The sequence below is a fragment of the Arvicola amphibius genome, chromosome 12 (genome assembly GCF_903992535.2).
Source record: "Arvicola amphibius chromosome 12, mArvAmp1.2, whole genome shotgun sequence".
NCBI classification, from domain to species: Eukaryota; Metazoa; Chordata; class Mammalia; order Rodentia; family Cricetidae; genus Arvicola; species Arvicola amphibius.
Genome location: NC_052058.2, coordinates 87,712,563 through 87,738,069, shown reverse-complemented (window position 1 = coordinate 87,738,069; position 25,507 = coordinate 87,712,563). Strand labels below are relative to the sequence as shown.

Genomic DNA, 25,507 nt, shown 5'->3' with positions numbered 1-25,507 from the left:
AAGATCTGGGATTTGAACCCAGGTAGCTGCCTCCAAGGTTCTTTCTGAGTCTCCAGAGGAGCACGCATGGTGCTGGCCCCCGTCTTAGTTTCCCCTGTGTGAGTTAAGCGCGTAACACCCCAAAGCAGTGATGCTCAACCTGGGGGTCAAACAACCCTTTCACAGGTGTTAGATTTCAGATACCCTGCATATTAGATATTTACTTTACAATTTGTAACAGTAGAAAAATTAAAGTTATGAAGAAGCAATGAAAATAATGTTACGGTTGGGGTCACCACATGTGAGGAACTGTACTAAAGGGTCACAGCGTGAGGAACATTGAGAAGCACTGACCTAAAGTATCCTGAGACCGGCAGAACCTTTGTTCCAGAGATCTGGTGACCCCTGTTCCAGTCTGGAGAAAGCTCCTCAGGGGCTCCTCCCGGCATGGCAAGAGCCTTCTGGATGCTTCTCTAGTGGCCTCCAAAGCTCAGAACAGCTTCCTTCCCTTCCCAGTGGGCCCACCCGCAGCCGGGAAGCCAAGAGGCACCCACCTGTAGCGCTCTTCTTGCAGGCACTGGGTCATGTAGGTGTAGTCCCTCTGCAGCTGAGTCTTCAGGTCTTCCATGGAGTCCTCCAGGTGTGACTGGCCCTCCTTGATGTCCCGCAGCTCCTCCAGCAGAGTGTCCAGATTTCCAGGGGCACCATAAAGCGTGTTGGATCTAGGGCTCCCCAGTGCACCGCCCGGCCCAGCCCCGGAGTTGCTGCCCGCCCCAGCCGAGCTGGCACTGGCACTGGAACACTCATCGTCACTACCGTACTTGGGGCTGGACACTAACGTGGCACTGCCACTCAGCGCCCGGGCTGCCTCTTCGGGGGGCCCATCTTCCATAGGGTCCTTCAGGTGGGCAATGTTGTCGGCACTGCCGAACTTGTTGCGAATGAGGCTGGCGAACTCCCGGGGCTTGGACACCACTGCAGTATGGGTAGCTTGCGAGAGGCCAGAGAGACTGCCTTTGACACCCTCCACCACGCCACCCCCGAAGCCACTGATGCCGGCACGCATGTTGGCGCCTACATCCTTCAGCCCTTGCTGCATATCACGCAGCACATCTTTGGGCTGCCGCGAGGGCCCATTCTGCTCTATCTCCTTCAGGCGCCGGCGGTAGTGCTCTAGCTTCTTGTGCAGCTGGGCGATGGTCTGGGCCGACTTTTGATTCTTCTTCTCAAACACCTGCTTGATGCGCGACACCTGCTGCTTGTCCGCATTGTTGGCCAGCTTCAGGTACTCTGCCACGTTATCGTCCCGCGCCTCCTGCTCAATCTTGATCTGCTCGGTGATCTTCAGGATCTTCTGATGCAGGTGGTCAATGGCAGCTTTAGTCCGCTGGGGGTCGGGTGCTCCATCTGGCACGTCCAGACTGATGGGGCCATCAGTGTCACCATGGCCAGGGCCAGAGGGGAGGCTCAGGGCCACAAGATCTCCCTTGTCACCCTGGGGAGGAAAACCAATCGTGAGACGCGGGAGGGAGCTCAGCAGGGTTGTCAGCCCTGGCCACCCTTGGGTGTGGCTTCTCCACCTGGACAACAGATGCAGGATGAAGGAGAACTTAGGGGAAGAGCCTAAGCTTCTATAGCAGGCTCCTCAGCTGCATGCCAGCATTACCCTTATGAAGAGCTTTCTCTCTGAAATAAAGTCTAGGCACATCTACTTTGCCTTTGGAGCAGGGCGTTCTAGCAAGTAACGTGGGGACACACAGCTATGAAAAGACAGACCCTCTGGCCCTGAGACCAGAGATGGGCTCCAGCTGTCTCTCTGGATTCAGTCTCTTAATTAGGCTCTTGTCTGACCATGCATCTCCTTCGGAGCTGTGAAAGCCCACTTGTAGGCCCGTGCCTTCCAGCCTCGTACCCCGTTTTCACTAACACAGCTGCATGGATCACTAGCCCTGTTCACAGCCCTTCTGCTACCTTCCTGCTCTCTGAGGGTATCAGCAATCTTCTCTGACTCATGATGGTGGGAACACTCGATCTCTCCCACTCTCCCAGAACTGGGGGAAGAGTGCACACCCACCCACCCTACTGGGCAGGTCCTTGAAGTCTAAAGACCCAGAGGTAACTCAGAGGCCACTAGAGGCCAGGAGTCTAAGAGAACTGAGAAGGAAGAGAATGTGCAGGAAGGAAGGCAAGAGCCTCTCCTCTCCCCACCAGGCAGGCAGGCAGGCAGGCTTCCTGAGTGTGTCAGTGTGGAACAAACTCAGACAAACAGGGGAGAGATCTGAGAAAAGATGAGGCAGGGGATCAGAAGAAAAGGGCAGGAAAGGTACTGAATTTGAGATAGATCTGTGGGCAGGCCTGGAGCCCACTAACCCCAGGCCACTGTTGGCAGCTGAGTCCCTTATCATTACACAACAGAAGCAAGCTGGATCAGATCACGGGGTGGGGGGGGTGAGGGGAGAGGTGAATGCCATGTTGTAGACGGGATTAAACAAAAGAAAGAAGCCTTGTCACATATGCTAGAAGCAGACAGAGCTAACTACAGGCAGAAATTACCAGAGAACACCACCTAGGTCCTTTTAGGATCCCCTAAGGATGCCAAGAGGACAATCTCCTGAAGTAAGGGCTTTCCTCCTGGCTTTGGGTGTCCCTTTATATCCCCTCACCCTCCCAGCAGGTGTGGATGCCTCAGGACTCTCCTCCAAACCATGTCCTCCCAAAGCCATCCACCCTGAGGTCTGTCTCCTCTTGCTGGACTTAAACCTCCTGCGCCTGTAATTCCCTGCAGCCTCTCTGGTTTTCCGGAGCCTCTGCGTCTCCGCCTGTACAATGGGTGTACTTATATCTACTCTCAAGTTCCATGGGAGGGTTTCCTGCATGGCATCGCATAGGTACATGATAAATGCCAGATCTGAATTTAGGTAGATTTTCCTCCTGGGGATGCCTACAGCCAAGCTGGGCTATCAAAGCATATTATTCAATATTGATGGAACTGTACAAAGTAAGTTCTCTATATAACACGTGGCCTTTACTCTCAAAGAACTTGGCCTTAACACAGATGGTCCTTAATCTCCTCCTGGGGCAAAGACTATGCAGGCAATGGACATCGATGATAATGTGTTTGGCAGTCTGCATGCTGCCATTCACTCTTTGTGAATGGTGCCAGTGGACAGAACAGATGGGAATGGGTGCGGAATGCCGGGAGAGCTGCAGTGCCTCACTTAGGGAGGGACAGTACATTGCCTGCCTGCCAGGTTCCCCCACCACGAGGCATCTGTCGTCAGAGTGGATGCTGTACAGTGCCCAGGAATGAGGCTAGACTTTTTTTTTATTCAGTTTTTTCTTTTTAAGTTTTGGGAGGTTTTGCTTTTCTAAGACAGGGTTTCTCTGGGTAGCCCTGGCTGTCCTAGAACTCAGTCTGTAAATCAGGCTGGACTCAAACTCAGAGATCCACCTACCTTTGCCTCCTGAGTGCTGGGATTAAAGGCCTGTGCCATTCACCACTGGCCAGCTTTTTTAAAAGCAAGATTTTTTGTTTGTTTGTTTGTTTTTGTTTTTCAAGACAATGTTCCTCTGTGTAACAGTCCTAGCTGTCCTGGAACTCGCTCTGTTGAACCAGGCTGGCCTTGAACTCACAGAGACCCACCTGCCTCTGCCTGCAGAGTGCTGAGATTATAGGCGTATACCACCACCATCCCATGAAGCTAGGCATTCTTGACACCCGAAGGTAGCAGAGACTACCCTCACCCCACCCCACCCCCGCATACACACTCTTCTCCGTCCTCTAGCCCAGACCCCAACTTGGGCATCCCGCCTGAGAACTGTATGTTGGCAGGGGTATAAACTGTGTGGCTCACGCTGGCCTGTCTCCAGTCACAAGCCATCATCCTCCCTGGACGCACCATGCAAGGCTGCCAGAGAAGTGGCATCAATTCCCTTTGCCCTCTAGGGTCTTTTTTCCTCCCAAATTTCCATTCCAATGGCTTCCACAGCAGAATGAGGCAGCAATGGTGCACCTCCCCCATCTGCTGCTCTGTGCCAGGTGTGGCTCGTTCCCCAGGATTTCTACTTTCATCCCTTCAACCCCAGTAACAACCCAAGAGCCAGGCAACACCACCATTCCCATTCTACAGAAGAGAAAATTAAGGGCTGGTCCAGGACTACAGGAGTGAGTGAATGATGTAGGACCTGCATCCTAGTGGGCACCTAGCCTCAGGGCCTGACTCCTGGACAGCTGGAAAGTCCCTGCACATCCGCAGCTTGAGACATTCCTGCCTTGAGTATTCTCAGGATTTCTGTCAGTGGTCCCGAGCCACCTGGTCTCACCCTCAAGCAATTACGCTGGCATTTCCTATAGTGAGACTGAGGGGGTCTTACATTAAGCAAGGAAAAGGGAACTACGGGGACAGGTGAAATGGCTTAGCACTGGTCAAAGGCACTTGCTGCTAGGACTAATGACTCGCTCTCCACCTAGGAAGGAGGGAACCAATTCCCTCCTGAGCTGGCCTCTGACCTCTGCCCATGCTGTGCATGTGTATGGGTACACACATAAAAGAATGACATATATACACGGAGAAAAGATATATACACACAAGCCTAGGTTGGCTTGGAACTTACTATGTAGTCTGGCCTCCACAGTGAAGGGATTACAGAGGTCAGCCACCACCAAGACCCCTTTAAGACTGAAGGGAGACGGTTCAAGGGATAGAGGAAGTCAAGGATTTAGCAGACAGCCACAGGGGCACAAAGAAGGATTATATTTTAACAGGGAAAGGAATGTTAAAGAAAGAAGAGAGTTCCTCAAGTGGTGAGAACGCACATGGATAAGATTTGCCAAAGCAGAATGGGGGCTGGGATTCAGCTAAGTGGCTCAGTACTTGCCCAGCATATACAAAGACCTTGAATTCAAATCCTAGCATCTAAAAAAAGTGGGTGGAACTGGAGAGATGCCTCAGTGGTTAAGAGCACTTGCTTCTCTTGCAAGGGACCTGGCTTTGGTTCCCAGCACCTGCATGATGGTTCACAGCCAGCTGTACCTCCAGTTTAGGGGATCCGATGTTCTCTTCTGACCTCTGGGTGCACCAGGTATGCATGTATACATACACACATGTAGATAAATGCTCACGCACAAAATAAAAGAAAATAAATTTCTATTAAAAATAGTGATAGGATACAGCCTGTGAGGGGCACTGGAACGGGCCCAGTTTGCCGTCTGACAGCAGTCTGGAACCCTGGTTTGTTCAGCTATCAGTTGTGTGCCTTCAGATGGTCTAGAAGAAGTGGGTAACCCTACTTTCTTCAAGGGATTCTCAGAGGATAAAATGAGATGTGAAGTAAGGGACATATGGCAGTTCCTTAAAAATAAATACGGATTTCCCAGCAGCCACTGTGGAAACTGCAGCTCCAGGATGTGGTCCAGTCCTGAATCAGAGTCCGTGCATCTCTGACTCTCATCAGGGAAGCTTCTTTGTGCTCAGATAGAGATTAATCCAGAGACTCACAACCAGTCAACCAGAGGCTGTGGGATTCTCAGCTCTATACAGCTCTAAGTGAATGGCTACATCACTCCCCATCCCAGAAGGCTCAGAGATAACCGTGGGGGAAGGGGCAGAAGGCAAGAGCCAGAGGCAGTGGACTTCTGCAGTGACATGGCAGGGCCCTTGCACACATGACTCGCAGTGGCTGGCATGGCATGCACAAGAGCTGTGCAGCCAAGACGAAGCCAGCCCAAATCCCTCCCAGCATGGGTGAGGGAGGGGCTCATGAAATCCCACACCTAACTGATGCTGCTGGGGGAGGGAGTAAGTCTTCTTCAGGGATGTGGTCCCCGAAGGGGCTCCTCACACTGCAGTAGATGGTCATGCAGTGCTAAGTGGATTCAGAGAGTTTTAAAAAGGAGGAGGACATGAAATTTGGAGGGAAAAGTGGCGGGGGAGCAAGAGAAGGGAATGGGGGTAGAAAAATATTATATTCATATATGAAGTTCTCAATAAAATATCACTATCATATACATCACGTAGAAAATTATTCATAAATTATTCTATAGATAAATGAAAATAATTGATAATTTGCATCTAAAGCAAAAGGTTTTAGTTTTTTCCCCTCAAACTGTATATTTTTGAAATCAGAACCTTTTCTCAATGTTCTGTAGCAATTAATACACTGTGAAAATAAAATGACCGATTGCACTTATGGCTATAGATGTAAAATGTACAGTCACTTATGCTTCTAAAAATAAATACAGACTAAGACACTGCATATTCAATAGGAAACCACATTATTTAAAGTAAATTTCTTGTTCTTAAAGTTACATTTGTTTATTTTGGAGGGGCACATGTGTGGAGGTCCGAGGACAATTTTGGTAGGGTCAGTTCTCTCCCATGTGGGTCCTGGGAATAGAACTCAGGTTGTTAGGCTTGGCTGCAAGTGCCTTGAACCGCTGAGCCATTACATCTGCCTGGCGATGTTTTTTAACAAAGTAAATCAGCATTGTAAGCACATGTAGAAACTGGAATCCTCGTGTTTTGCTGGTAAGAAGGTGAGATGGTGCAGCCAATGGAGGAGAACAGTATGGTGGTCCCTTACTGTTAACTACAGAACTACCTCATAACTGTCCAGTTCAACTCCGAGTGTGCACCTGTTCTAATTCACTTCCTGTTGCTGTGATAAACAGCATGGCCAACAACAACTTGGGGAAGAAAGGGCTTATTTCATCTAACAGGTTACAGGCCATTCTAGAAGGAAGCCAAGGCTGAAGCAGAAGCCAACGGGGAAATGCTGCTTGCACGATACAGGAGCCTCTGGCTTGCTCAGCATCCTTTCTTAGACAGCCCAGGTCCTCCTGCCTAGGGATGGCACTGCCCACAATGGGCTGGTGCTCCTACATCAATTAGCAATTAAGCAATTACTTCAGCTAGGACATGGAGGCACACACCTTTAAGTCCAGCACTTGGAGGTCAGAGGCAAGTGGATTTATGAGTTCAAGGCCAGCCTGGTCTACAGAGCAAGCTCTAGGACTACACAGAGAAACCCTGTCTCAAAACAAAACAACAAAAAACAAAAATAAAAAAGGAAGGAAGGAAGAAAGGAAGGAAGGAAGGAAGGAAAGAAAAAAGGAAGGAAGAAAACTAATATGACCTAGGCAATTCCTCAATTGAAGTTCCCTCTTCCCAGGGGACTCTGGGCTGTGTTAAAGTGACAGTTGAAGCTAACTATGACAATACCAAAGGAATTGAAAATGGTATTCAAATAGGCACTGGTACAAGTTCACAGTGGCACACTTCTCAATAGCCAAAGGGTAGGCACAACTCAGAGACGGCCATTTAAACCAATGAATGGGCTAGCAAAATGAGACTCTATATAATGGAAGACTGTTTGGTTACAACAAGGAATGAGATTCTGATAATGCCAGAACATAGACGAGTCTAGAAAGCAGTTTGCTCAGTAGAGGCTACATGCTGAATGGTTCCCACTATGGGAGCTTCCACAGTGCTAAATCTACAGATTAGCAGTTGCTGGGGACTGGGGAAGGAAGAAATGGGAGTGAGACCCTAATGGGTATCGGTTCTCCCTGAGGATCATAAATATGATTTGGAACTCGGAGGAGGTAATGGTCGTGCACAGGAACATGGGAGGGAGGGATCCAGCCAAATCAGAGCGGTCTACAGTGGGCACCCAGACCTTGAATCCCTGCCAAAGCAGCTCTCTCCCAGACTAGGCTGCTAGGAGAGGCACAGCAGTGACTCAGTGCCTGCCAGCGGAGGGTGGAGACTCCAGGCCCCCGGTTTGGGGGAGGGTCTGGTTGCAAAGACCGCTCCTCTTTCCAAACGGTGTAGAGTTTTCCTCAGCTTACACCAGCTGCCAGTGCCACCTCTAGGGCAGAAGCCCCATGGCATGGTGACCCCACTCCCACGGCTGAGAAAAGTTGGTCACTATAAATACCTGACTTGGGATGAAATCCCATGAACAGGCTGAGCAGACTTTAAGGAAAGATCTAGCAAGGAGAGGGCGGGGCTCACACACATGCTAGGCAGCTGGGGAATCCATGACATGGTCCTACATGGTCTTGGCTATAGCCAGGGCTGCAGCTATAGACTGAAGTTTAAGACGCAGTGATGAAGGTTCTGGGGAAGGCAGACTCAGTGTTTTCTGAGTCTCTGGGGCCAGTTTTTCCTGTTTCTGTCTTGGCTTCAGCGAGATCTCCCCATGGTCCATGAAGATCTGGGCACCTGTCTACTTAGCTCGGGCAGTGCACAGACCTGTCTCCCTGCCCACTTTCGGCAACACAACTGAAACTGGATTGGGCACACTGCCACATTACAGGAGCGGCTGGATCAGGGCTTTCCCAGCCTTGGCTCCCATCGCCCTCTGCGGTTCTCACCTCTTCCTGGGCCTGAGTCCTTGTGTTAACCTGGCCATGGGACACTTGCCCTCCCCACTGCATGACAGTCCAGCAGCTGGAATCCTGGAAGCTGGCAGGCAAATGGCAGACACTTTCAGGACAAAAAGTTTGTCAGTTTGACGCTTTCAAAAGGGAGGAAAAGGTAGTTGCTATGTGAATTCTTGTTTTCTTTCTTTAGCAGTGTATGCACATGGGCCATAGGAATAACCACTGCTGGGCTGGAGAGATGGCTCAGCGGTTAAGAGCACTGGCTACTCTTCCAGAGGTCTTGAGTTCAGTTCCCAGCAACAACATGGTAGCTTACAACCATCCATAAGATGTGGTGCCCTCAAAAAAAAGATATGGTGCCCTCTTCTGGCCTTCAGGCATACATGCAGGCAGAACACTGCATACATAATAAATAAATAAATAAATAATGTCTTTTATAAAAAAATGAAAGAAAGAAATAACCATTGCTTATGAGGAGTCCATGCTTCCTGTCTGTGTTCCCAAGTAGACCCATAATCTCCTCTTACCTTGGGGCATGGAGCCCAGGGTACCCACAGTGGGCTGGCATGTCCAGATGGAAAGACAACAGTAGGCTACTCTTGGAGGAGGGGGAGAGAGGAGGGAGAGGACGATGATGAAGACAATAGGAGCAACAGATCTTTTGGTCTCCTAATCCCCACTTTAGGCTCCGTGTTCACTCTGATCCATCTATGTGCCTGGCCACACATAGATGAGCAGCCCCTGAAGGCCGGGTCCAGGCTTCCACCGTGTCAGAGCGCAGTGGATGTGCAGGCTGGGGGTGGGGCAAGGCTGTCAGGACTAGTGACTCGGCAGTGATTCAGCAGAGGTGCTTGGACCAGCTCCCCGCTGTCCCAGAGAGACTCTTATGCTGTAAACTCTCTTGGGATGGAGAACACTGATTTCCTTAATAAAACTTAAGTCCCAGGGGGAAAGAAGGTAAATCCAGCTCAGGATGGAGGATGGAGAGGAAAGCATGTGGCCAGCTAAAATCCTCCAGCCTCAAAGAGGCCTTAAGGCCAAACTGAGAGAAGGCGCCTGACATTACGGCCAGGGCAGAGGGGAAGACTACCCCATCCAGCCCCAGGTCCTGAAGTCAGGGCTGTTCCTCTCCCAAAACAGCAGATGCCACCTTATTTGGCTAGTGGTTCTTTCTTCCCAGTGGGAACATATGGGGCGCATAGAAATGTTTAATCCAGCTTTGGATGGGTCATCTTACTGACCCAAGCACTCCCAGGTGGGCAACAGGAAGGTGTGGGGAAATACCCTGGAGGCCTTAGAGTCCTGTCTCGAGGGGTCAGGAGGTCAGACGCTCAGCTACTCAACAGGGCACACAAAGAGCTTTGTCTATGTGAGAGGGAGGTGGAAACAGTCCCACAGCAAATCTCCAGCCACAAGAGGAGGCAAAGCACGCCCCTCCCATTTCTCCCTTCTACAAGGGGACTGCTGAGTGCAGACTGCACACACATGAGGAGACACACCCCTTCTCCAAGCAGCACCCATCCGTCTCAAGGCAGAAGTGTAGCCAGCTGCCTCCCACCACCGTGCCGTCTGCAGCCCACAAGCCCGCCCTGCGCCTAAGGGACAACCCTGCAGTGCTGGTGGAGGGCCTGATCTCAGCTCCACCTGGGCTGTGACCCTTTCTGTTCACGCTGCTCCCTGGCTGCAGTTGTAACTCCATCCTCCCTCCAGTCCTGGCCCTCCGGAGGACAAAGCTCTCTTGTCCACATAAATGCCCACTGCTCTCCTTCCTTCTCTGCAGAGCACAGACTCTTGGTTGAGACGCTGGAGCTGGTCTTTGATTTTCCATCCTTTGATTCTCCGGTAGCCTAGCACTACGGTCCTGAACTCTCTTTGGTCCATGAAACCTCTCCGTTTCCTTCTCCCTGCCACTGCTTCTGAATGCAGAGCAACCGTGACTAGAACCATCCCCTTGTATTTAATAGCATGCCAGCTCTCCTGTATCTAGAGTTCTCTGTAACTGGGCAGGAGAGAGGTTGGTTCAGGGGCGCTTGCTGCCTGACGAGCTCTAGAAAGGGCTCTCCTTCATTCTACAACCCCACTCCATCTCCCACGTGAAAAGTCTTCCCTTCCCCTGACCCAGAGCCTCACCTGTGCGGATACCGTTTCCCAAGGCCGTGCTGGCGAAGAGGTGCCAGGAGCTTTAAGGCCCCAGCTGTCTGAGGGCAGTGTCAGGCTCCCAGGCTCCCAGTCCCTGGGCAGCACTGGGCTGGCTATTGGGAATCGGGGCCTGAGAGCAGGTGTGCCCGAACTCCCAGGCTCTGCTGCCGCCATCTCCTATCTGAGAGAGGCCCAGCCAGGGATTAGGGATGGATTGCTCTAGATTTCCTCCTCCCCCAGGGCGCTCTTTCCCATCTGGCAGGAAACATGGAGGTCTATCCAGCGGGAGGACCTCTCCCCAGCCCAGTGTGTAGGAGGATGTCCTAGTGTGACTGGCCGAGCTGCATGCAGGAGGTGGGAAGCCACAGGAAAATATAGGACAAGTAACTGTTCACCCACCGGACAAACACTGACACTTCCATTTCCCCGTCTAAGAATCTCCCCAGTGATCAGAAACCCTCCCACAGCCGCTCAGCTGCACCAACTCCCAACTTCAGTTCATAATGGAAGTCTGTCTTCCAGAAGGGGTCCCTCTCAGGAGTTCTCCTCCTCTCTCCCTGTTCCGTGGCTTAAAGCACGGTCACTTCTAACCCAGAATCCCCAATAATGGCCTGGAGACATCAGCAGCCTCAATAAGGGGATCCCTCTGTCCTGAGTCTGTGTCCCATGAAGCCACTCTGCTCTGGACACTGCTGTGGCTCCCTCCGAACTTCAGCTTCCTACTCCCCACGTCCTGTCCCCCAGCACTGCCCAAGCAGAAACCACCCAGAGTACAACAAAGACAAACTCACAGCAGTCCCTTTTTCCTTGGACTTCATCTGTGCAGTCCCAGTAGGAAATCCTGTCGGTCAGCAGAGGGGGCCAGAGGGCCACCGTCGAGGACAGCAAGTGGTGAGGAAGGAGATGGAGAAGCCAGTCCTAGGTCTACCTGTGTCTTTACCAGCAAGCTTCCCACGGCAGAATGTCCATTCCGAGACTCTGCACTCATGTGAGCCCCCAGAAGCACACAGGGCTTAAATACTGAAGGTCAATGTGGATCATGCTGATGGGGCAGTCCCAAGTTCAAGAAGGTTCCAAGAGATAAGAAAGGCCCCGTGCTATCACTAGGAGCCAGTGCCAAGGTTTGCAGCCAAAATCACCGAGACCAGGAATCCCCCACCCAGGGGTCTTGGAAACTGTACAAACATGTGTCAGCTGATGACTTAGGGGTTTCTGAGAAGGCTGGCTAGACACATTACATGGGTCTCCCATGACTGGGTCCATCTCTGGTCTATAGGATCAGGGGAAACTCCAGGCAGTTCCTACTTTCATAAATGATCTCTCTGTTTATACAGTACTTTAACAAGTACTGTTCCTTCTGCATAACAGTCATTAATAGAAAGTCTTGCTGTCCATATTAGACTATAGGAAGGAAAGGAGTAACCCGTATGGTTATCTGGGCCCCTTCCTGTGGCGAACACAAGGCTGGTCTCCTTTGACACTAACACTGTAACGGCAGCTGACTATCTCACTGGGCTGTAATGGAAGTTCTCTGCAGCGAGTCCATCCTAGGTAGCAAGTATAGCGTGAGATTCTTACCCTCGAGATATCCCTTCCCCGTCCCCTCCTTTTGGGCTGCACCAAGTTAAGATTTTTAAATTTAAAAAAAAATATAAATTATGTGCATGTGTGTGTGTGCATGTGTGTGCGCGTGTGCGTGTGTGTGTATGTGCGTGTCTGTGTGTGTGTGTGGTGTGCGTGTGAAAGCAGGTGCCTGTGGAGGCCAGAGGCACTGAATTCCCTGAAAGGGGAGTTACAGCTACCTGATGTGGGCGCCGGGAACCAAGTTCAGGTTCATTGGAAGAGCAAAGTGCTCTTAACCTCTCCAACCCCCAAGCTAAGATTCTTAAAAATTATTTCTTTATTTTTCAAGATTATAATTATATATATTTTCTTTTCCTTTTCCTCTCTCCAAACCCTCCCATATAACCCTCCTTCCAAAATTGTTACATACATATGTATGTACATATTTATTGGCCAAACCACTTCAATGGTTCACATCGAACTTCACAACTTCAATGAACAACACCAAGTCTATAACTGATTGATATTTCCCACCATGCTCTTACTTGTAAAGAGCCGACTTTACTTTCAGTCTGCATCATCGGGAGGGAGCCCTCGTCCGCCAGAGTATGGGCAATGAGGACAATATATGAGTGATAACAGATGTACCAGTGGATCCAGACCCACGTGAGTAGAGGCGCAGGGGTCTAGACTGCACCACCTGGGGTCTGCTTAGCTGGGAGAGTGTAGTGGGCTCAGTAGATACGCCAGCACAGCATGTCTTCTGGCCTTAAGGTCTTACACTTCCCATGATTGCCTGGGAAAATCCTGTGTCCTCTGAGGCGCCCCCTTGTCTGTCTCTTTCTGAACTTCCCTTTCCTTTTTCCTTTTAAAGTTACGTTTTATTTGTTTATTTGTGTTTGTGTGTAGGGTTATGTATGCGTGTGGGTACACGTGCCACAGCACACTTGTGGAGGGCGGAGCAGATCTTGCTGGCATCGAGTACTCTCTCCTTCTATAACTCAGGTCATCAAGCTTGGCAACAGGTACCTTTACTTCACCCACTGAACGATCTCACTGGCCCATAACCTTTTTCATATCAACAACAACAGCAAACAAACAAACCAAAAAAAAAAAAAAAAAGGAGGAAGAGGGGGCAGTGGCCACAGGAGACAGAGGCTAAGAGCAGGCTAAGACTGGGGTTTTCTTCCCACGCGCACACACACACACACACTTTATTTTTAAAATTGTGGAGTTGTCTCTGAATGACAATTTTCTTCCCAGACTTTCTGATCCAGAAAGCTAAGAACAGCAGAAACAGTTTTTTGCATTAAGATGGCCATGGGGAAAACTGCCCCCTAATGGGACATTTCATCTCCACCCCTGTAGCAACTCATCACAATGCCAGACAGGAAGAGGACGGGAAGGGGTCAAGGGACAAACCAGCAGTCTCTAAAAGAAAAGGAACACACGGTGATCAGGGCAGTGTTGCCTGGCAAGCCAGCAGGCAGAGAACACTTTCCCCTGTGATGTCGTCCTTGTGCTTATCCATGAGCAGAGACCCTGAATCTGCCAAGAGGAACAGCAGGGAACATTTATGACCTTGGGTTTCAAGCTTGGTTCCATAGTTGCTCCAAAACTTTGGTTGAAAGTATTCACAGTTACAAGGGGAGGAATGTGAACGAGAAGGGTGGAAGGTGAATATGTCTGGGAGGAAGATATGTACAGAATGGGCTCCAGGGAAGCTGAATAAACTTGCCAGTAGCCTGGCAGTGCTTGGGAGTCAGAATGGCTGGTAGAGATCCTTACCCTGCTACCCACAAGCTATGTAGCCTGGACAGGTATTAGCCATACTTCTTCCTAGCCACAAAGGAGTCAGGTTTACCCACCGAGGGGTCAGCAGGGTGAGGCCAAGAAGCCAACCAAGTGGGGCATGGGAAGAAGCATGTAAGCTGAGCCTCGCAAGCTATGTGGCTGTGTCCACAGAGGCTGACACACTGCCGGCCTCACTGAAAGAGGTTGCTAGAACTGAGCTCCCCTCACCACATGTGAAAGTGTAAACCCATGCACACATCACAGTATTCTAGATGGTACCTCAAAGACTTAGCCTGAGACAGAAAAGTAGCTGTCATCTGAAGGGAAGTTGAGAGGGGAACAAACAGGGGGAACTACCACAGGTAATTCAAGTAATGCCCCCGAAAGGACACAAACCACCAAGCAACTTTCCCTTTGCAAAGAAAATGTGCTGCTGGGTGACCGCCACTGTGTGTACTTCCTGTAAGTCTTGGTCATCCCTCTTGGTTACTTCCTCTAGGACATGTCTGAGGAAAAGACAGCGCCATGGCAGGTCGTTACCACTGGATTACAGGCCCAGCAGCTGAGCTAGAGCTGGGGGTGTCTGGCCTCATCTTCTCCACACAGAGTTAAGTCTGGGGGCAATAGACAGGCTCACATTGTCCTTGAGCAGGGAGCTGGTGGAGCCAGGGGCCTGAAGTCACACTGCTCTCCACGCCTGGCAGGGTTCAGCTCTCTTTCACCCTGGCTTCTTCCTCATTTGGCTTCTTCTTACACACCATACTTCCTCATCATTTAATTTTTATATCAAGCCCTTACTTCCTTATTTTCCTCTGCCTTATTTATATTATCGTTCTCTCCCTCCTGCAGAAAGTCATACTATTTATTTTTTTTTCCTCTTAAAAATGTAATAAAAACAGGGTTGGGTATAGGCTCAGTGGTAGAGTACTTGCTTAGCATGCAAGAAGCCCTGGGTTTGCTTCCCTAGTACCACAAAACACAAATAAAATTAAAAACTCAGTCAGCAGAGTCCACACATCCTACAGAGTGGGAAGTCTGAGTACAATGGTGAGAAGCAACTAAATTTAGTATCTTAGAAGGCAAGGTAAAGCCTTAAAAATATCCTGGGCTGCATATGTTGTGTGGTGAGCAAAGCCCCAGTGAGGGCTCCTTCTTGGGAGGCTAACAGCTGCCCTGATGTTCACCATGCCTCCCCTGAAAACAAGGGCCAGGGAGGTCATTGTTCCACCCTTACTTTCAAACCTAATCAGGTCACCATTAGGAACGGCTTTCCCCTGGGGAGACAGGAGGATGGTTGGTATTGTTCACTGGGAACTTCGGTGATCAAGGCAGGTGCACTCTGGGAGCACACAGACAGATACAGCCCTAGGAGCTGCAGAAGCAAACAGAAGGTCTATCGAGCGGGAGGCCACAGCACAGCATTGGCGTGTAAACACCATGAGACCTTTCAGCTGCTTTCATGGAGGGAGGAGGCGTCTCCTCTACCCGGGGGCCTTGGATGATCTAATGTCTCAGATACTCTGGGGTGGGGGTGGGGGAAGGCCTTGTCATTCCTGGGAACCTGGTCAGTGGAAACAGCCATATATCTGGCTCATGGTTAGGCCAAGCAAATTCATTCCTTTACTGTCCTCTTCTCCCCAGAGGAGGGCTTACGGGGAACAGGTCCTGAAGAAAATGACCCAGAGGAAAAGGCATCTCCTTTCTGCACAATTTTTAGGACACAAAGTACCCTCTATCCAACCCCATTTGCCACAAATAATTGAGAACATTTTTTTTTTTTTTTTTTTTTTTTTTTTGTAAAGCAGGGGATTGAAACACAATTCCTGTAGGCTCCCGCTGACTCCAGGGCTCTGAGCTTACCACTGGAGCTGATATGATTAAACAAGAAATATGCACGAAAGCATTCTGCAAACTATAGCATGCTGTTTGACAGACTGTTGGCACCAGCACGTCCCAGAAGCATGCCTATAAGGCCACTGAGTCCCCAGGAAGTAAGTAGACAGGAACGGGGCCCCAGTAACATTTGGGTTTGAAGTTGCTGTCTCAGGAGGCGATGAAACCTTATATAATGACGTTAATATTACAGGGCCCCTGTCTTTCCAGGGCAGGGTTCGCCTTTCCAGCCACCCCGAGGGGGCCTCTTGATCACAGTATTGCTATGGATCTGATTTAGCTTTTGCTGAACACGCTGAATTATTCACGAGCTACGGATAGCAAGCCAGCTCTGGGATGAGGGTAGGGGTGTCAGGAGAGCCGTAAGGAAGAAGGAAGGTATACACTGAAAACCAGACTTGCAGGAAGGCCAGAGAGGACCTCCAGAGTATTCGAGGGGCGAGGGCCAGCAAGATCTGCCTGATGACCTGTCTGTGACACCCTGGCATCTGTCCCTGGAGGAAAAAGAGAGGTGGGGAAGGCATTACCATAACCTCAGCACCATAGCTCAGGAAAGCCCCCGATTCTCTGAGAATCCTCAGAGGGCTACGATGGCATGTATTCTGAACCTCTGGTTTTATTCCAGAGCCCTCCGCCCTGCAGGGAATAGAGACAGAAAGGACGAACTGCATCTAGAACAAGACGCAGATGCAGGGATCAGGTTAAGGGCACTGTATTTCCATTGCCTCACCTGGTGCCGAGGGACCAGGGTCATGTTTCTCATCTCATGGATGTGGCGAATGCAGGGAAGAGTGTGCTAGGTAGCTGGGAGATGTGTGCCAACTCCCATGGCCCATGCCCACATCCCAGTGCTGCTGGCTCCACATAGTCTGGAGCCCGATGGCAGAGTTCTACTTCCTGCTGACTGTTACCATCCCTAGCTGGGGCTGACACCCAAACCCTGAGTACACCTTGGGTAGTGCACAGCACAGCCGAAGGAGCCAAGGCTGAGAGAGGTAGAGAATGGAGCCTTGGCTGTAGTGTCCTACCTGTGTCTAGACTGGCATCATCTCAGCCCCATGGGCTGTAGACAAAGAGCTCGTCTCCCACAAGGCTCTGGCCTGAGCTTAGCAACAAGGGGTTAGGTAACAGTTGTCTAACCCACACACGGTATCCCAGGCAATTGTACGCTCCAGAATCCAGTTAATCAGGAGGGCAGAGTATTTCCACCCAGAAAGGATGCCCGTGGGGGTAGGGCAAAGGCAAAGGGAGACGTGTACTGGGGCCAGTGACCCCATCTTTGGTTCTGAAAGAAAAGGGGCTGGGGCTGTTATGACTCTGGAGTCAAGTGCTGTCTTCATTCTTTGGCCCTTCTCATGTCTAAACCGTAACAAGGTGGAGGGCTTTGCCTGAGCCTGAGGGATAAAATCACAGTAAAGTGGGTACAACAAACAGGGTATACAGAAGCAGCAGGGGACTCAGGGTTTACTGAGCAAGGAAGGAATGGTTCAAAGCAAAGCAGAGCGGGCTAGCCTTGGCTTGGCGAGTGCCTGGAAGCCCTACAATCTCAAAAGGTCCTCCAAGGAGTGGGACAGTAGCCTCTTCCATACAGAGAGGAAAAGGGGGGAATAGGAGAGGGGACAGGGGACAGCAGGGCATGTGGGTGGTAGCTGTTCTCCTCAGACACCTAGGTGACCATGTGAGTGGCTGTGCCACTTGGAAGGTGGCAGTATTATATGGGAAGGGTTGTCACTGTGTGAATAAGCTGAAGTGGTGTGAGCCTAGAGCAGAATCACTACAGCCCCTGTGTAGCCAGGCCTAGGACATCAGGGGCCTCATGGGTGAGTAGTCTCTGGGCCCCCAATGCCTAGGGGACGCGTTTGGAAACCTCTCTCAGCAGGCAGCCCTGCCCACCCCTGAGCCAGCAGACTGCTAGACATAAATAAACCAGGGCCCCTGGGTGTCTGCCAAAACTTCAGTCTTCTTGGCAAGAGGTGGGGCTAAGAGTGGGCCCCCTCCCTCATCTTCCTGGAAGTAAACAGGGAACTTATTTACATGGGCTAGGGAAATTTTGCTGTTGGATAAATCTGGTAGAAAGTGCACAGGATGTCCTCAATCTGCCCTGGGCTGGGAGATGAGCTTCTCCCTCCACCGTCTGGCACTAGAGATAACACCTCCAAGTTAGAGTGAACTGACCAGGCAGGACAGAAGCTCACCTCCTTACACCTTATGACTATGGGGAACCTGCTGCTCACCCCAACCTACCCCAGGGGCAGCAGGAAAGAGTTTACTGGCCATACGATTCTCTCAAGGCTGCACAGACCCTGGCCTTCATGGCTCCTCAATCACACAGGACAGAAGCGAAGACAGGACCAGGCCAAGGTCAGAAATTAGTCACACAGCTGGCTCCTGTGTCATTCTCTCCTCGTCAGCCTCTAGTACGGCATGCCTTACACTGGTCCAGGCTGGGTAGGGGTATGGAGAGGTTCTGAGGGATGCCCATACAGACATGAAGAAAAAATCCAAAGGGATGGGAAGCTTCTGACCCCACATTTTCCAGGACCTGCTTTTGAGAAGAGAGAAAAGGAAATGAAAGAGGGGTGGGGAGGGGGCAGGAAACATGTCTCCTCTTCTTTCCAAGGATACAAGTGGCCCAACCCTGCCAGTGGCTCCCTGTCCATGCCCCAGGGCCCATTTCCAGAAGTCAGGGTCACACACAATGTTACCCTCACTGTGTGCTCACTTGTGATGCCCCCATACACTGACAAATGATTTCCCCTACTTGACATATGTAAGACTGAGTGCGGTGACCTTTCTCAGAGTCACACACAGCATGGAAAGCAGAAGGGTGGGGCCCAGGGGGAATAGTGTTTGTTTCTAATAGGGAAATAACTAAAGGCAGAACTTAGATAGCTGGGTTTGGAGGGACAAATGATAGTCCAGCTCCCACTATCAGGACTGAATTGCTGTTATGTGAGCCCCCACCTGTCTCTGCCACTCCCTGCTCCTTCAAGCCCCCTGCTTTCTCTGGGTGGGTGCCGTGTAAGCCTCGGCAGGGCCCGTCAGGAGCCCTAGCTGCCTCCGGGATGTTTTGGTAACTCAAGCCCTACCAGGGTGCCCTGGTCTGAGAGCCAGCTGGTGAGTTGCAAACAATGGTAAGGGGTGTGGGGAGTGGGGGAGGCTTATGAATTAAAAATAGATGCTAGTAATAGCCAGGGAGCCTGCAAGAGAGCATGTGGGCTGTGTTTACTAGAGAGAAGAATACTTCCTATTCATACCCAGAGCAAGAGAGTGGAGCCACACGCTTCTCATACCAGCCAATGGCCTCTGGGTCTGGAGAGTCAGATGATGGGGCCTCGAGCTTTAAGGTGGCTAGAAGATCCCTCTTCCAAGGACAGAGAGGCACTTCTCTCCCCAGGGCCACACCTGTTTCTAGAGGGACAGCTCCAGGTCCGGACAGTCTATACCTTAGGAAGAAACAATGCCTCTTTGCCAGGACCTAGCTGGACGGCCTGAGCCTGCAGTCCCTCCCTTTCTGGAGGGCTCGGCCTTCACTTATGAAATGGAAATAAAGACATCTGCTCTGCCAACTGCACTGTTTGTTATAAAGGTGGACCAGGTAAACAGTAGCAAAGCTGAAAGTTCCAAATAAGAAGCCAGGCACACACCTTTAACTCCAGGACGAAGCTGGTAGATTTCTAAGATCTCAAGGCTAACTTGGTCTACATAGTGAGTTCCAGGCCAGCCAAGGCTACACAGTGAGACCCTGCCTAAAATTAATTAAGCAAAAGTTAAATCTTAAAAACAAAACAAAACAAAAAATAGGAAAGATGGGACTGGAGAGATGGTTCAGCAGTTAGGAACACCGACTGCTCTTCTAGAGGACCCTGGTTCAATTCCCAGCACTTGCATGACAACTAATAACAACCAACAATTTCCCCAGCTGTCCCCCAGTGAGGTCACCCAAGGCTCTGGGTTTGGCCTTCCATACACATCAAGAAGGAACTCCCTTCTACACATTTTCCAGACATGGTGTCAAGATAAAAAGTAGCTCAAAAAAGCCCCAGAAAGCTGTCCAGCCAGCACACCTACCCAAAGGACCCCAGGTCCCTGCATTCCCAAGCAGCAAGTACCACTGGTTTCTGAAGGTGCCTACTGCCCACCTATTCCCTGTCTTTCCCAGGCAGCTGGAGAACTCTAGGGGCACCACAATTAGCTGGAGGTCTCAATGATCACCCCTCCATCCAAATCAAGCCCCTCATGTGACAGGCTATTGCAACTAAAATTTTTAAACATACTCACTCACTCACCCATGAGAGGTGGGCCCGGCTGTTGCTGTACATACAGAACTTTCTCATGAAGGGCTGAACAACCTGGTGGCAGCTGCTGGGTGCCCCCAGCTCTCAGGTTTACCAGGCCACACCCTGTCAGCCAAATGCATCCAGTCCTCCCCTTACTGCACACTTCTCTCAGCAGAAGCCAGGCTCGCAAATGCAGTCCCATCGTTTTAAATGCTATCTATATGCTGACACCTCCCAAATTTATGCCTCCAGGTTGGATCTCTCCCCAGGACTCCAGACTTGTACAGCCTACTGCTTATTTGGCATTTCTACAGGGGTGTTTAATAGCCTCCTCAGACTTAACACAGCCAAAACTTAGCTCTGCCCGCTCCTCCACCCCCCGCCCTGGAAAAGGAATAGCTGTTCAATTTGCCATCTTGCTGCTGTTCAGCTCACAGAAATTTCTTTTGTCCTGCAGCCAGGCCCCAAACCATGAGCCATCTTTGACTTCTGTCCCGTCATGCCCCATATCCATTCCATCAGAAACCCTTGGCCTTAACATCTAAAGCAAAACAAGAGTTCAGCCAGCATCCTTTCTCCACCCCGCTCCAGCCATCAGCTCCTCTGGAGTAAGCATCAGCGTTCTACCAGACCCCTGGCTCAACCTGTCCGTTCTCACAGGGCAGCACCAGTAATCTTGTATCGAGTTCTCTAGCAACCTTCCCTATCACTTGAAGATATTGCCCCCCATGTAGTCTGCAGTGTTCCCCGTTCCTCCCCATCCCCCAGTCCAGCCTGTCCCTGACCTGATTCTGAGTTCTCTACTTTGCTATATTCCACTCCACATCCACACAATTCACCCGTCACGTTGTCAGAGAGGCTTTTCTGACCAGCCTATCAAAATAGCATGCCCACCCACATCCTCTGCCTTCCTGTTCTGCTTCTATTTCACTTCTCAGCATTCTTACTACCAAATACATTGCACAGTCATTTGGTGGTTATCTCCGCCCACGAGGATGGGGGATGTGTTGCTGCAGGAACTGTTCTTTCATTCACTGAATTACTCAATGCCTAGACTAGGACCCAGCACTTAGTAGATGCTCAATAAATGTTGTCAAATAAAGGGGAAAGCAGGAAGGTGTAAGTGAAAGCACTCAAGAGGGGATGGAGGTCGGCTGACTGATGGCTGCCAGCTGAGGCTCTGCTGCAGATAGGTGGTCCAGAACCGTCTGTGGAAAGCCCTTTATCTGGAAGACGCGGAGAACCCGTGTTACATGTAGGATATATGAAATGGCTCAGCAGCTCATGGCCAGAAACTGTTGCAAAGTCACCTCTGGGTGTGATCATTCTGCCAAAGCAAAACCTTGGGTCAGAACCCCATCACTGATTACCAGTGCCAGCTACACATGCAGGGCAGCCTGGAATGGTGGGGGGAGCAATGGGCTTGGGGTTAGGAAACCCAGGATCTACCACAACTGTGCTACAGGGCTGAGCTCTGTGGTTTTAATATGTCTCTTATAATCTGGCTCACCTGGCTTAGGGGACCATTTTAATGAATTCAGAAAAAGATGTCCACACTGGAAGAGCATCCAGCCAAACCTAAGCCACTGTCCACCCAGGCGGGCAGAATGGCCGAGGAATTAACTTCCAAATGTTTCCAAAAGTCAAGATGCTCAGAAGTCACAGTCAATGTTAGAAAGCTCTGGATCTTGTGTAGGGAGTTGACTCTGGGCTAGTGACAACCTATAGCAGAAACAACTTTACAGCAGAGTGTCCTTGGAACCTCGATGCTAGAGAACCCACTAGCCCTCATCCTCCCAAACAGAGCTCCACACCACCCACCATTCTCCTACTCTCCCTTTTTCCCACTGTGCCGATCTTCTGTCATCCGTCTTCCATAGGCAGGGACTTGTCCATCAGCAGGCTGTTCCCACAGCTCCTCTCCCCAAGGCAGTCCTTTCTCATAGCTCCTGTGTTCTAGAAGGAGGACCGCCTTCTTCCTCAAACTCTCGCACGCAGGCTGCCCTGCCTTCATCATTGAGGTCCTTGCCATAACAATTTTCCTCCCTCTGCCCTCCACACATCAGGCCGCCTTTATGTCTCTCTGACCTCCGCCACCATTTCCCAAGCCAAGCCCACGTGTTTAGCTTCCCCTCTACCAAGTGGACTACCTAACCTCTCAGATCTTGACATATCAAATTAAGTCTCTCTCCATTCCTTCCTTGTCTGAGTCTTAGTTCCAATTTCCCAAGATATTAAATCCTTTTCTTCTCCTCCTCCTCCTTTTCTTCCTCTCCCTCGCCTCCTTCTTTTGTTTTTTTTCAAGACAGGGTTTCTCTGTGTAGCCCTGACTGTCCTAGAACTTGCTCTGTAGCCCAGGCTGGCCTCAAATCCACAAAGATCTGCCTGTCTCTGCCTCTCAAGTGCTGGGATTTAAAAGCATGTGTCACCACTGCCCAGCCTTTTTTCTTCTTCCAAGGATCAAACCTAGGGCCTTGTACATGCTAACACACTCTACCGCTGAACTATATCCCTAGTTCTTGTTTTATTGAGCGTCTCACTATATAACTCGGGTTAATCTTGAACTCATGATCCTCCTGTCTCAGCTCCATAGTGTTGGGATTATAGGTATGTACAATCATATCCAAGCAAGTTCCCAAGTCTTTAAATGCAATGGCATCTCTAGCTCCACCTCCTCTTTCTCTGTGTACTGGCTCTTTAACTCCCTCAGCTCTGAATCTTTTTCCACCTCTTCATCTTTCCTCACCTCCTTTTCTGCAGGCCAAGACGTCATGCTAGCCCTCTAATCCCAAGCTCTCTGCCATCTTTGACCTTTTGACATGCCTCCCGTCAATCAAGTCTTCAGCTCTGACTTTTCTTCTGCTGATGGAGAGAGAGACCACTAGAGGATAATGAGTCACAGCCCCAGAGCCTTGGAAGGGCACCCAGGTGTGTGTGGGAGCAAACCTGCAGAGATGCTGTCGAGGCAGGAAAAGGAGGCAACGAGGGAAGAAACCAATGTGGCAAAAACAGCAGGTCAGAGCTGGCTGCCTGTCCCTTCTATGCCAGTGCGATCTGACTGGAGCTTTCTCTTCACTCGAAATGCCCCTCTGAGGATCTGTCTCACCTACACCAGTGACTTCAACCTCAATGCCGTTTTCACTCACCAGCCAGTGGGCCCTCTCTACCTGGGCAGCTCCCAATGTACGTGCAACAGGACAACCCCTTTCCTGGACCCTGCTCCTTCTTCCCTGACTTAGCCAGAGAGAGTGCCACTAAGCTAAGCCAGAAGTCAGAGGTGCCTCTCCTCCTCCTTCACTTCCATAGCCTCTTCCTACTCTCCAGGATCTCCTGATTTCCTCTTTGACATCTTCGTGGTTGCAGCTGCTGCAATAACTTCAAAGATGGTTTCCTTGGCTCCTCTTCTCTCCCACTTCCTAATCTACTGCCTGCTGTCCTACTGCGCTCTGTACTCACCTCCCAGCCTCCCGTCACTTCTCTTGACTCCCAGACAGGACACAGCATGACCCCCTGTATTCTGGCCTCTGCTTCCTCGAGTCTCCAGAAGCAGAAGCACCCGCCACCAGCTCCCTTGCTTTGCTGCATACCAACCTTCCCTCCCTCCTTTGAGATTTAGTTCAATAGTTTCCTCCAGAAAGTCTCGGCCAATTCCTCTCCACCCTGACTACTCTGTTTCCAAATCCCCAAAGCAGTCATGAGAGCCTTTCCACTCATTCTCTAGTGTTTCTAGATGCTGGGCAGCATGAGAACAACAATGCTGGTTTGTTCACTCCTGTAACAGCCAATGAGGACTCGCTAAATATTTGTTAAACGAATAAACAAATGAGTTGGATACATTCATGAAGGGCCAAATAACACTTCATGGATTCCTCCCCTTCTTTTCTGGTTGGTAATAATCACAGTAAAGATACTGTACCAGGTTCCAGTTCAGGAAGTTGCCTATGCTAACTCATCCATTCCTCGCATCCCATTTTCAATTGGTGATACAGAGGAGCAAGGAGATTAAATGGCCAGCTAATGCTGCTAATAAGAAGGATAACTAGACTCCTGTCTCTTCAAAGCATGTTTAAGGAAAACAAACAAAAATTACTATCAAACAATCTAAGCAAATGACCATTTTTGAAAAACAATCCCCTAAACAAACAAAAATTAGCCCCTTGTGTTTGAATTGGTCATATCCTGACTTCTCAGCAAGAACAGATAATGGGGTGTAGCAGGTGTAAGCAGTGTCAAGCAGGCCGTCAGCCTGACTTCAAAGATTCTCTTGCTGCTCTCCTGCCATGACTTACCTTGTCCCCGATGCCTTCGGCCTCCTCAGCCAAGAGGTACGCATTGCTGCCATCAGCCAGGAGCAAGGCTGTGTCGGTGGTAGAGGAGGAACGGGGTCGGCCCTGGTGCTGGTGCAGGATGGCGGCTAGGCTGCTGTCCTGGGGGGTCTTACGAAGCAGGTGAGGACTGCCACGCTGTGGCTCCAGGGAGCTGCTCTTGGCACGCCGGCTACTGCTCCCCCCACTGCTGTGCAGGCTGGCTCCCCGCTTGATGGAGGGCCTAGAACGGATCTGTTGTAACACCCGGTTGAAAGCCGTGGGTCGGGCAGGCAGGTCGTGCAGGGACACAGCATAGGAGACGCGGTGCATCTCCGGGGAGCGCTCCTTCTCATCTGGGGAGTCCTGATCCGATAGGCCCTGCTGTTGCTGCTGATGCTGGGCCTCCTGAGACGCTTGGTGCTCCCTCTCCCGTGACCTGCGGCGGCTGTGAAACAGGTGCTTCAGGCCGTGGCCAAACATGGAGCCCTCTGAGAGCTGCTGGATTTTCTTAAGGAGGAGAGATAAAAAACCCTGGTCAATGGAAAGCTCCTGCACCCCTTGTCATCCGGGGATGAAGAAGGGTCAATTCTTAGGAGACCAGAGCAGCTAGTACAGACTTCCCAATGCTGGGATCCCTAGGCATGGCCAGCCATGCCCACAAGGGCATCTACCCTTTGGTTCCTAAAGTAAAACAGCTCCTAAAGTAAGTTCAGGTCTCTAAACGGGATGTTCTCAGACTGGAGCCTGGGGCTTAGTAGCACACAAGTAGTATACAGGCATTCCTGGGGCTACATCCTTCTCGACTGGTCTCCCTAGACCCATCACCTCCCTTCTTCCATGTTAGACTGTCCTTCAGGCTGCACTGGGGCACTGAGAACACCAAGCATCCCTTTCCAAAGAGGTCTCATTGTGACATGCCTTGGAAAAATCAGGACCACATAATCAGGTTACACCACTGAAGCAGGCTGTGTGCTAATTGTGTATCCAGCACCTTTCCCCCTTTCTCACCAACCAAACTACAAAGTGTTAATGTACCTTGCTAGAACTTCCGGCTTCAGCACATTTGCTTGTAGCTATGGTTTCTGAAACACCTTTGCTTTCTCGATAAAGGCACTAGTCTTTTCTAGTTCTCCCATCTGGAATGTGAAAATAGTATCTGGGGATGT

General features: G+C 50.5%; 1 protein-coding gene across 3 annotated transcripts in view; it reads right to left on the bottom strand.

Annotated features, from left to right (window-relative positions):
- The window catches only part of Tmcc2 (transmembrane and coiled-coil domain family 2), a 38,061-nt gene that overhangs the window by 3,342 nt on the left and 9,212 nt on the right, over positions 1-25,507 (bottom strand). For 2 of the 3 annotated variants that reach the window (XM_038349065.1, XM_038349066.1), the window contains exons 2-3: positions 24,324-24,848; positions 534-1,474 (exon numbers count right to left, since the gene is read on the bottom strand). In XM_038349065.1, coding sequence (XP_038204993.1) covers positions 534-1,474; positions 24,324-24,848 — 1,466 coding nt within the window. Of the gene's footprint in view, positions 1-533; positions 1,475-11,295; positions 11,476-24,323; positions 24,849-25,507 lie in introns of those variants that run through there. The other variant, XM_038349067.1, reaches the window with a different exon arrangement.